This window comes from Entelurus aequoreus, linkage group LG06, assembly GCF_033978785.1.
Source record: "Entelurus aequoreus isolate RoL-2023_Sb linkage group LG06, RoL_Eaeq_v1.1, whole genome shotgun sequence".
NCBI classification, from domain to species: domain Eukaryota; kingdom Metazoa; phylum Chordata; class Actinopteri; order Syngnathiformes; family Syngnathidae; genus Entelurus; species Entelurus aequoreus.
In genome coordinates this window covers 7,721,888-7,734,387 of record NC_084736.1, presented here as the reverse complement: position 1 = coordinate 7,734,387, position 12,500 = coordinate 7,721,888, and the positions used below count along the sequence as shown (strand labels likewise).

General features: G+C 40.0%; 2 protein-coding genes across 3 annotated transcripts in view; one reads left to right on the top strand and one right to left on the bottom strand.

Annotated features, from left to right (window-relative positions):
- LOC133651421 (coiled-coil-helix-coiled-coil-helix domain-containing protein 5-like) overlaps positions 1-2,499 on the bottom strand; it is a 4,057-nt gene extending 1,558 nt beyond the window's left edge. The window contains exons 1-3 of one of the 2 annotated variants that reach the window (XM_062049369.1): positions 2,399-2,499; positions 1,785-1,925; positions 1,559-1,710 (exon numbers count right to left, since the gene is read on the bottom strand). In XM_062049369.1, coding sequence (XP_061905353.1) covers positions 1,559-1,710; positions 1,785-1,925; positions 2,399-2,400 — 295 coding nt within the window. In that variant the 5' untranslated portion in view covers positions 2,401-2,499. The remainder of the gene's footprint in view (positions 1-1,558; positions 1,711-1,784; positions 1,926-2,398) is intronic. The other variant, XM_062049371.1, reaches the window with a different exon arrangement.
- A 3,959-nt stretch (positions 2,500-6,458) lies between these two features.
- LOC133652457 (GEM-interacting protein-like) overlaps positions 6,459-12,500 on the top strand; it is a 40,376-nt gene continuing 34,334 nt past the window's right edge. The window contains exons 1-8 of the mRNA XM_062051224.1: positions 6,459-6,540; positions 6,606-6,816; positions 6,918-7,007; positions 10,345-10,609; positions 10,678-10,833; positions 10,902-10,971; positions 11,043-11,149; positions 11,841-11,939. Coding sequence (XP_061907208.1) covers positions 6,459-6,540; positions 6,606-6,816; positions 6,918-7,007; positions 10,345-10,609; positions 10,678-10,833; positions 10,902-10,971; positions 11,043-11,149; positions 11,841-11,939 — 1,080 coding nt within the window. The remainder of the gene's footprint in view (positions 6,541-6,605; positions 6,817-6,917; positions 7,008-10,344; positions 10,610-10,677; positions 10,834-10,901; positions 10,972-11,042; positions 11,150-11,840; positions 11,940-12,500) is intronic.

Here is a 12,500-nt window from a genome sequence, read left to right as displayed (position 1 = left end):
CTCAAAACCCCATAATGAAAATGTGAAGAAAAAAAATTTTTTTTTTAATTTAGCAAATTTTGTCAAAGTAAAAAAAACTTAAAAAATCACAAGTATTTACAGCCTCTGCTCAATACTTTTCAAATATATATTTTTATGTTTTATTTTAAATAAAATTGCAAGAATTAAAAAAAAAAAAAAAAGTCTTTAGGCATTTATTTCTTTGTTTTTTTTTAAAGCGAGCTTAGCAGTTAGCTCAAATATTAGCACGTCTGCTCCTGGCTTTCTCTCGGTGTGTAATATGTTGAGCCCCGTCCTCCAGTGATAATGTTACTTAAGATATTAAGAAACGCAGTTTGTTTGCCTTAACCTCTTTAGGCCCGAGCTGTTTGTTTACATGCTTTTTTAAAATTTCTCTTTACTATTTGGGCTTATTGGACCCTAATTAGAATAAAAACTAAGAATCATCTTTTGATATGATGTACTTAGTCCATAAGTACACAAACGTGTACTTCATGTTTAGTGACATGCTAATTCTTATTTTTACACTTTTTTTTTTTTTCAAATTCCATTGTATGTTATACTCTTCTGACACCACCAGATGGCAGTATAAGTGTCCACATAAGTGGCCATAAGACCCCAATTCAGTAGTGTACACAATTTTGGAAATAAGAGCTAAAAGGTGCTGTCCACGCATGTGGCCACTAAGCCGTTAATGGAGGTGATTATTAATACCTTAGGAGAGAAGCTCCATAATTAGCCCAAGCTTGTCAGCCAGGGGACTAAAATAAATACAATATCAGCCACAGGGGATCGGCTTTTGTGACCGGCATTAACTGGAAATGGCGATCACGTCTTTTTTTACCAAAATGGGCTGATACCGATCGATGGCCAATCATTCGGCACAGCTCATCCTTAACAGTAAGTTATTTGTAAGGATAAATGCGTTAAAATGTAATATCGGAAATTATCGGTATCGGTTTTTTTATTATCGGTATCTTTTTTTTTTTTTTTTTTTTTTAATTAAATCAACATAAAAAACACGAGATACACTTACAATTAATGCACCAACCCAAAAAACCTCCCTCCTCATTCACACAAAAGGGTTGTTTCTTTCTGTTATTAATATTGTGGTTCCTACATTATATATCAATATATATCAATACAGTCTGCAAGGGATACAGTCCGTAAGCACACATGATTGTGCGTGCTGCTGGTCCACTAATAGTACTAACCTTTAACAGTTAATGTTACTCATTTTCATTAATTACTAGTTTCTATGTAACTGTTTTTATATTGTTTTACTTTCTTTTTTATTCAAGAATTTTTTTTTAATTTATTTATTTTATTTTATTTTATAATTTTTTTTTTAAAGTACCTTATCTTCACCATACCTGGTTGTCCAAATTAGACATAATAATGTGTTAATTCCACGACTGTATATATCGGTTGATATCGGTATCGGTAATTAAAGAGTTGGACAATATCGGAATATCGGATATCGGCAAAAAGCCATTATCGGACATCCATAGTTATTTGTGGTATTGCTTAAATTGTACAGTTTGCAGCAAGGACTTACCCACTCCACTGAGGTCCACCGTCTCCGCGCAGCCTAGAAAGCGGGCCACGTGGGCCGAGCAGGAGGCAGCCTCGGTCTGGTTCTCCCCGAGACACTTTTCAAACGCCGTAAATTCTTTGGAACAGTCCTGTCTGATCTTCTGGATCACCGGGCTGGCGTAAACAAAACGGAAGAGTTTGCAGCCGAACGTACGGTTACAAAAAATGGCGAGCGCGACGAGTCTTACTGCGATGATGTGCACTGTGCGACCTTTACTTTCAGGTCGTGGCACGTGTCCTGCCATGTGGACGGGTTGGAGGCCACACACGAACCGTACGCTTCCATTTCTTTATGGCAGTACTTTGCCGTGATGTCCAAAGCAGCCTGCCTAGGAAGAAACAACACCCGTCACATTTCATTTGGAATGGTATCTCTTCATACCAGAGGTAGAAAAATACCTAAAAGTTTGTTGAAGTTCATTTTAAGGGGATGTCTCCTTTGTATTACAAAATAGAGTATCAGGGGTACAAGTGACAAACTTTATTTGGATGATTATGTATTAAATAAAGCATATTCCTGCAAAAAGTGACTGTCCACTCTATCACTCACTGCTGTTTCAATGTCCATTTGTATTTACATGTTTACTACACCGCAACAAAGCATGTTTTAAAACAAAGTGACGTACAATGCTCCAAAGAAAACATACTTAAATACAACTACAATACCAGACTATAGCAAAGTACAAAAAAATTACTATATAACGCCTTCTATATGTTTAATTAGGTATTTCAGTACAGCATGCAAACACTCATGTAATAAATAGGTTTGCAGTGTGCACATATTTGCAATAAAACGTCTTACATCTTGTTATTGTGGGCTCTTTTGCAGCGATGAAAGAGATGAGTCAAGGTTGCAACATTACAAAACGAGGCGCCATGTTTGTGAGTTTGGCCACGCCTCCCTCGCCATACGATTGGACGGATGCCATGACACCACCCATTTGATTGGATAGAATTCAGGCAACCAGGAACACTCTCTCAAACCCTATTGGTTAATATTGACGTCGATCGTTTCCTCGTTCCCCTGTGCCATAGACAGCGTATAAAGTAGACGCAGCATTGGCTGCTGTGACGCGAGAAATTCGGCCGCCATCTTGAAGTGGTGATGAGCCGGCGAGCAGCCTAAACTGACAGTTGACAGGTAGAAAACAAAGATGCCGGGCTGGTGTTCAGCGATTTCCTGCTGTTGGAATCGGGGGGTTACTTTTCACAAGTAAGATTTAACATTAACGTACTATTGGTTGTATTTTGTGAAAATAATATTAGCACAGAGTTGAGAATGAGCAAAGATCTTCAATACTTGTATGTGAAAATCACAAAGAAATCTTCTGGGTGAGGATGACGCCCCTACAGGGGTTTGGTTTACAAACTTTCAGCCCCACCTAAAACAAAATTCACCAGCCGCCCCTGATTATGATGCATTCTCATTTTAGGCAAAGTATAAGACAATACTTTCTTAACAGTATAATTGTAACCAGGAATAAGTCTTCGAGTAACAATATTCAAATACTAACGTTATTGGGTAAGACAGAATTTGGTTTTATTCTGAATCCAGTGAAACAGATTGGTGGTTTTAGCTGATATAAAGACTTTCAGGTGTTTATATATGTTTATGTTTAAGTATTTGGCAGACGCTTTTATCTAAAGCGACATAAAATACATATAAAACAATCACTGTAAACATGATCATTTAAGGGAAGAATGTAAAACAAAATATCAATACAAAGTGTCAAGACAGAATAAACTCTCTGCTGCTGCAGCAACAGAGATACAGTCTATAGGTCCCTAAGATATGTAGATATATAATGTATTCATACATTGTTTATGTAATATATACGAATGTATATATAACCTAATCATATTGTTTCTTGAACTTAAAAATAGCTGACCGTTTTTTTCTCTTCTCTGGGATTATATTCCCAGTTTTGATCTCGGACATCTGGTCACTTAAATAGATAGATAGATGGATGGATAGATGGATAGATGGATGGATAGATGGATGGATAGATAGATAGATAGATGGATAGATGGATAGATAGATAGATAGATAGATAGATAGATAGATAGATAGATAGATAGATAGATAGATAGATAGATAGATAGATAGATAGATAGATAGATAGATAGATAGATAGATAGATAGATAGATAGATAGATAGATAGATAGATAGATAGATAGATAGATAGATAGATAGATAGATGGATGGATGGATGGATAGATGGATAGATGGATAGATGGATAGATAGTACTTTATTGATTCCTTCAGGAGAGTTCCCTCAGGAAAATTAAAATTCCAGCAGCAATGTACAGAATTGCGATCGAATTTAAAAAGTAAAAACTAAATAATGGGGGTATAAATGGAAACAAAATAGAAAAATATTACAATAAGAATAAAAAGCAACAATGAGAATAAAAACATTACGGAGCCCCTAAAGGGACATGGGAATTTATTTTTTTTTAGACATGTATCTCGTGGCCACGAGAAAGTATCTCGTGGCCACGAGAAACTTTCTCGTGGCCACGAGAAACTTTTTATAAAAAAATAAAATAAAAATAAAAAAAATTAATTTTTTTTTTTTTTTTTTTTTTTTTATAAAAAGTTTCTCGTGGCCACGAGAAACTTTCTCGTGGCCACGAGAAACTTTCTCGTGGCCACGAGAAACTTTCTCGTGGCCACGAGAAAGCATTGGATGCGTGCTGATGGTTTAGTGTGTGTTAAAATGGCAGTTTAGGAGTTAATATGGCTGTATTTCCAGATAGGACTTTCCCCCATGTGTGTTGTGGCAAAATGTGAATGCTTGATTAGTAGGTGTGAGACAAACACTTTATCTTCCTGGTTATTGTAACGCTACGTGTTTGACATTATTTAAGACGTTATCATGCCCGGGAAAGGACAGTTTTCCTCTTCTGTGGCTGTGGGGGGTGGGCGTGGCTTGCGGACCTGCAGTGAAGCGGAGTGTGTCAGTTAGTCCCATGTTGATGTGATCAAACTTCTTTCTTGCTTGGAAGATACACACACAATTGTAACTGTTATTTCTTCCTGCAAATAATAAATATGTACAACGTGTTTGGATGTATTCATTTATGTAAAATTGTTATTAAATGTAATATTGCCTGACAAAAAGTGATACGACGTACGTAATATTTTGATATTTACACATCGCATATTTACACACGCGCATCTGACTAGAATACCCTTATGTGCATTACATATATCAACATCAACTACCTACTGTACTGTTTACTTGTTGAAATACCCTTTTTAGAACAAATATCTACCCACATAATTTATATGTGTATATATAATATATATATGTGTATATATGTATATGCATATATATATATATATATATATATATATATATATATATATATATATATATATATATATATATATACATATATATATATATATATATATATATATATATATATATATATGCATATATATATATATATATATATATATATATATATATATGCATATACATACATACACGTATATATATATATGCATATATATATATATATATATATATATATATATATATATATATATATAAAATATATATATATATATATAAATATATATAAATATATAAAAAATAAAAAAAAATTTTTTTTTTTTTTTTTTTTTTTTTTTTAATAAAAAGTTTCTCGTGGCCACGAGAAAGTTTCTCGTGGCCACGAGATACTTTCTCGTGGCCACGAGATACTTTCTCGTGGCCACGAGATACATGTCTAAAAAAAAAAAAATTCCCATGTCCCTTTAGGGGCTCCGTAAAACATAACAGTAAAATAAGAATATAACAAGATAAACTAGGCAGTAGTGACCATGTTAAGAAAAAGTATTGCACTGTTATTGTTTTGCATCCCCTGTCATCCGAGTACCCCCCCACCCCCCCTTCCCCCAGAGAGGAGTTGTACAGTCTAATGGCGTGTGAGACAAAGGAGTTTTAGGCCATTAGGCTACTCAGTGGCCTAATGGTTAGAGAGTCCGCCCTGAGATCGGTAGGTTGTGAGTTCAAACCAAAGACTATAAAAATGGGACCCATTACCTCCCTGCTTGGCACTCAGCATCAAGGGTTGGAATTGGGGGTTAAATCACCAAAAATGATAGAGCTGCTGCCCACTGCTCCCCTCACCTCCCAGGGGTCGAACAAGGGGATGGGTCGAATGCAGAGGACACATTTCACCACACCTAGTGTGTGTGTGACAATCATTGGTACTTTAACTTAGCATATAATAATATTATATCACTGTTAAGCAAACTATGAATAATAAAACATGTGTCCTTTATCATAGCTACACGTATAAAGAAAAAGCGCGTGAAAATCAGTGGTAGTCAGCGAGGTAAGGTGAATTAAATGCGCTGACAGTTCATTGCTCCTGCCAAATGAATTGCACTGAGTGGAGCCGGATCACCACTCCAAGATGGCGGCCCCGCGTCTCGTCAGCGCCAGTAGGGCGCCATGCTGCGTAAGATGTCTATGCCCCGCGCTGTGATGACGAGGGTTTGTGTTAAAGGTACAGCATTTCAATTTCGCAATTCGTTTCAAAAATAAAATGTCATTCATGTGACGAAATGTGTTTTATTAGTGCACATATAAAGCCTCGGTGTCATCGTTTACATTTGAATAGCGTATATATGCTCATGGTGGTGGATGTTTCCGGGTCCGTTGACGCAAAGACCTTACGTATTTTAACGTGATTACGTATGCGGAAGTGGCAATCGGCGGACGAAGGATTCGGCTAACGGGGTCTATCCGGACTCGGTAACATTCTGCGTGAGGGTGGGAAAAAACGGCATTTTCCACGGTACCGACACGACGGCCCGGCAGTGGATGATAGAGGGGGGGGCATGGGCGAGCAGAGTGTGATGAACCACGCCAAATTAGGCGGCAATATGGCTGAAGATGGCGATATACCAATGGCCCCCCTCGGTGAGCCGCAGTCAGCATGACAATGGCCCCGGTGACGAGCTGGTGAGCTCGGTGACGCTCTACAGGCGTCGGCCTCGGCTCCTACACGGCACCGTCCTCCCGTTCCTGGCCGTCCTCTACCCGGGCTGGGTGTACGTGTGGCTGGGAGTGTACGGCGCCTCGGAATACCCGGAGGCAGGCCTCCTGGCGCTGGCTGCCATCGGGATCGCGCACGTCCTCACGGCGCTGTCCGGGTATTGGTCGGTGCACGCGCACTGTTGGCTTACCTGTTCAAAGGTAAACATCTTGAATATTGGAAAGCATCGCCAAAACATGGCTGCGGTGTCATCCTTCATAGTCACGTCCGACATGACTCATGTGTAAAATCTTACCAACAGGAAGCGGATCCGAACAAGGCCACGCTGGCAAAGGTCATCCCCACGCCGAATAACGGTTCAGCTGAGCTGGTGGCACTGCAGCGGGACCAGGTGAGGTGGTCCACCTTGTCGTGCCAGCAACTTGAGGGTTCTTGGTTCGATCCCCGGCTTCGTCGTGTCCTTGAGCGAGACACTTCACCCTTGCTACCAATGGGTCGTGGTTAGGGATGTCCGATAATATCGGACTGCCGATAATATCGGACTGCCGATAATATCGGCCGATAAATGCTTTAAAATGTAATATCGGAAATTATCGGTTTCAAAAAGTAAAATGTATGACTTTTTAAAACGCCGCTGTGTACACGGACGTAGGGAGAAGTACAGAGCGCCAATAAACCTTAAAGGCACTGCCTTTACGTGCCGGCCCAGTCACATAATATCTACGGCTTTTCACACACACAAGTGAATGCCAGGCATACTTGGTCAACAGCCATACAGGTCACACTGAGGGTGGACGTATAAACAACTTTAACACTGTTACAAACACGCGCCACACTGTGAACCCACACCAAACAAGAATGACAAAACACATTTCGGGAGAACATCCACACCGTAACACAACATAAACACAACAGAACAAATACCCAGAACCCCTTGCAGCACTAACTCTTCCGGGACGCTACAATATACACCCCTGCTACCCCCTATCCCCCCCCACACCTCAACCACGCCCCCAAAACCCCGCCCACCTCAACCTCCTCATGCTCTCTCAGGGAGAGCGTGTCCCAAATTCCAAGCTGCTGTTTTGAGGCATGTTAAAAAAAATAATGCACTTTGTGACTTCAATAATAAATATGGCAGTGCCATGTTGGCATTTTTTTCCCAATAACTTGAGTTGATTTATTTTGGAAAACCTTGTTACATTGTTTAATGCATCCAGCGGGGCATCACAACAAAATTAGGCATAATAATGTGTTAATTCCACGACTGTATATATCGGTATCGGTTGATATCGGTAATTAAGAGTTGGACAATATCGGATATCGGCAAAAAAGCCATTATCGGACATCTCTACTGCCATGCAAGGCGCTAACCACGACTAGAGATGTCCGATAATGGCTTTTTTGCAGATTTTCGATATTCCGATATTGTGGTAGTGGGTGTGTAAATTGTAGCGTCCCGGAAGAGTTAGTGCTGCAAGGGGTTCTGGGTATTTGTTCTGTTGTGTTTATGTTGTGTTACGGTGCGGATGTTCTCCCGAAATGTGTTTGTCATTCTTGTTTGGTGTGGTTTCACAGTGTGGCCCATATTTGTAACAGTGTTAAAGTTGTTTATACGGCCGCCCTCAGTGTGACCTGTATGGCTGTTGACCAAGTATGCCTCGCATTCACCTACAGTATGTGTGTGTATTATGTGTTATTCCCCCCCCCCCCCACCCCACCCCCCCTCCACACTCCTGATTGTAAATAATGTAAATAATTCAATGTGATTATCTTGTGTGATGACTGTATTATGATGATAGTATATATGATAGTATATATCTGTATCATGAATCAATTTAAGTGGACCCCGACTTAAACAAGTTGAAAAACTTATTCGGGTGTTACCATTTAGTGGTCAATTGTACGGAATATGTACTTCACTGTGCAACCTACTAATAAAAGTCTCAATCAATCAAAAGCAACATATATTATGTGACTGGGCCGGCACGCTGTTTGTATGGAGGAAAAGCGGACGTGACGACAGGTTGTAGAGGGCGCTAAAGGCAGTGCCTTTAAGGCACGCCCCCAATATTGTTGTCCAGGTGGAAATCGGGAGATTGGTTTCCCCGGGAGGTTTTTGGGAGGGGCACTGAAATTCGGGACATCTCTACAAGGCAACTCCCGCCATCATTGTGTGAATGGGTCAATGTGGAAATAGTGTCAAATAGGGCTAGGCAATATGGCCTTTTATTAATATCTCAATATTTTTAGGCCATGTCACGATACACGATATACATATCTCGATTAGAGATGTCCGATAATGGCTTTTTTGCCGATATTGTCCAACTCTTAATTACTGATACCGATATCAACCGATACCGATATATACAGTCGTGGAATTAACACATTATTATGCCTAATTTTGTTGTGATGCCCCGTTGGATGCATTAAACAATGTAACAAGGTTTTCCAAAATAAATCAACTCAAGTTATGGAAAAAAATGCCAACATGGCACTGCCATATTTATTATTGAAGTCACAAAGTGCATTATTATTTTTTTAACATGCCTCAAAACAGCAGCTTGGAATTTGGGACACGCTCTCCCTGAGATAATCCTGATACCCACTACAACTATGGGAAATACTATACTTTGACTTTCACAAAGTGCATTATTTTTTTTTATTTTTTTTTAAACAGGCCTCAAAACAACAGCTACAAAAACAATGAAGGCACACAGCTTCAGCCCAGAGTATACTAGAGCATACTTGCCAACCTTGAGACCTCCGAATTCGGGAGATGTTTTTATTATGATAAAAGTCGTTATTTTACTCAACGCAAGTCAAAATTTTACAAGAAAAACTGAACATTTGGACAATATAATGATAAAAGTTGGAATTTTACTGAATAACAGTCGAAATTTTACAAGAAAAGCTTAACATTTTGCCGATTTTATGAAAAGAGTCGTAATTTTACTCGACAAAAGTCACAATTTAATTAGAAAACTTTAAAATTTTGGTAATATTATAATAATAATCAGAATTTTACTTGGCAAGATTCTGACAAAAGTCAGCTGGCGGGTTTTTTCTGGGATGAATAGAGAAGTCCTTCTTTAGCTGCCGTTTTTGTTTTATCATATATTGCTGCCTTTGCACCTGTCAATGTTTACTTTTGTGTGCACATTAAATCAACAAAAAATCCTGACTTTGGAGCAATGTTCACAGACTCTAGTACAGTGGTTCTTAACCTTGTTGGAACTACCGAACCCCACGGTTTTCATATGCGCATTCACCGAACCCTTCTTTAGTGAAAAATAAAATGTTTTGGTTTTCTTCAAATTCAAGACAAAGTTGTATGTTTTTTTTACTGGTGCACAAAATGAACCGTGCGTGAACATCACCTTGTTCAAAGAACAAAACCAACACAGTGCATAAACTCACAACAAACTACACACCTGAAAATCAGTGTGACTTCTGCTGTTGCCGTATCTGTAATACGCCGATAGGGTTTGAAGTTTTTATTTACACAATGAGTCGGGTGTGTCTTCACCACCGCCGAACCCCTGAGGCCGACTCACCGAACCCCTAGGTTTCCATCGACCCCAGGTGAAGAACCACTGAACTAAAATGACCGAAAGCGCCCCCGTAGCGTTTAGGAATTACAGTTTGGCCAATGATGGAATCAAAGCCAATGTACCCTTGCAAACATACCGTCTGAAACCGCCGTCTCCTCTCTTCCTTCTCAACAGGATGACAACGGGGAAGACCTCCTCTCTTTTGAGTTCCAGAAAATCCGCTACACCTTCGACCACAAAGAAAAAAAACACTTTTTCCCCCATCGCTTTCCCCATCAGCCAACCGATGGGCTACTTTCAGTCGTGGCGAGGGTACCAGGAGGAGGTTGAACTCAAGGCTGCAGAGAAGCAATACGGCACCAACCGTGCCGAGATGATGGTTCCGGATTTCCTGGAGCTGTTTAAGGAGAGGGCCACCGCACCCTTTTTTGTCTTCCAGGTTTGGTTCACGTTTGTCGATATATTTTGTAATGCTCACTTTAAAGCCGTTTGTTTGTCATAACTCAGGTGTTCTGTGTGGGGCTGTGGTGTTTGGACGAGTACTGGTACTACAGTGTTTTTACGCTTTTCATGCTGGTGGCCTTCGAAGCGTCCCTGGTCCAGCAGCAGATGAGGAACATGTCCGAGATCCGCCGCATGGGGAACAAGCCCTACATGATCCAGGTTGGGTTTCAACCGACTGTCCATCCAACGTGAGGCTATTCCACTATAACATTGAGTGTTTCTGGCAGGTTTATCGCAACCGTAAGTGGAGACCCGTATCAAGCGACGAGCTCGTCCCCGGTGACATCGTCTCGATTGGTAAGAGTCCTTCCAGTGTCTCCTTTTCTCAACACGAGTGAGCGTTGAGTGCGTATGTTGCGGTCTTCCAGGACGGTCCCCACAAGACAACCTGGTGCCGTGTGATGTGCTGCTCCTCCGGGGTCGCTGCATCGTGGATGAGGCCATGCTGACCGGAGAGTCTGTGCCTCAGATGAAGGTAAGTGATGCACCTTTAGTGATGCATCTTGATTCGTTAGTATCTCTTCCTCGGAGGCTGGCGCGTGACTTGCAGTTCCTTTCCAAAACACTAAGGGACAGTGACTCCTGAAGGAGCAACCACAACTCTCGTTGACTAGATATTTACCTTCTTTTGAAGAGTGAGCAATGACAACCGCAACATCAACATCTTTGTTGGCACTGAAATGAATCATTCAGAAACATCAGTTGACTTTAAATGGACGTTTACTCATAAACCAGAGATAGAGACGCTTGCGAAGGTGCACTGCAACACTTAAACGACTCACGGCAGAGGACAAGACAGAGCTATGTAATTGAAAGTAAACACAACTGTTATATAACTATTGTAACATCCTGATGGCGTTAATGTGTTATTGATATTCAAAGCTCTCATGTTCGTGAACAAAACCCATTAGAAGGTCTAGGCCTTTAGTATCTGAACCTGTTGTTAGCACAAGATTGGCAATAAATGTTAAAAAGAGTGTCATACTCTGTGTGACTTCTTCGGGACACAACAAGCTGAAAAACGACACAGTCAGTAATTATTTTTAAAGTTCACCGATAGATTAATCACACAATATTAGTTTGCATGCAAATGTTCAATCACTGTTGCTTTATCTCATGCAATCATTTGTGCATTTCAAGCACAATGTCTACTCTCCGGTGCTCAGGACCCTCCTCGGCAAAAGCTGACCAACCACAGCTCTATGGTCCGCGTCGCCGCTGGCGCGAAGCTAGAATCTTTGGGAGATTGCAGGGTCTGGAGAAGGGTGCGTCGCTTACGCAAACTCTCTGATGCAAGAGTATATTGCAACCTTTAGACCAGACCCTGGGCAAATTAATGTCCGGTCTGCCCGCCGGACATTCCTAAATAATTGTTTTAGATGTTTAAGCTGGAAAGTGTAGCTGCCATTATGATGTGCAGTGATGTTTTCTAATGACCGTAAGTCTTCAACGATACTAAGTCTTTCAATACTTGGAATCTGCATGATATACTAGTTACTATGGTCATCTAATTAGTTACTATGGTCATCTAATTAGTTACTATAGTAATCTAATTAGTTACTTTGGTCACTATGAGATATCGCAGATTGTAGGGTTTTTTTGTTTTTTTTTAACCCTTTGCGATCATATTTCACTTTGTTGCATTTTGGTTGTGTTTCGGTTGATTGTAAAATATGTTGTCAATATTCAGTGTTTTATCCTTCGTAGTTAATATTGTAAATCCCACATTCTTTGTTTTCATGTACATTCTGGGTGTCTCATTCAGTAAAAAAAATGTCAAATTCCATTCCGTTTTTTAAGGCGGTCTGTCATAACGTTTTTAGTAG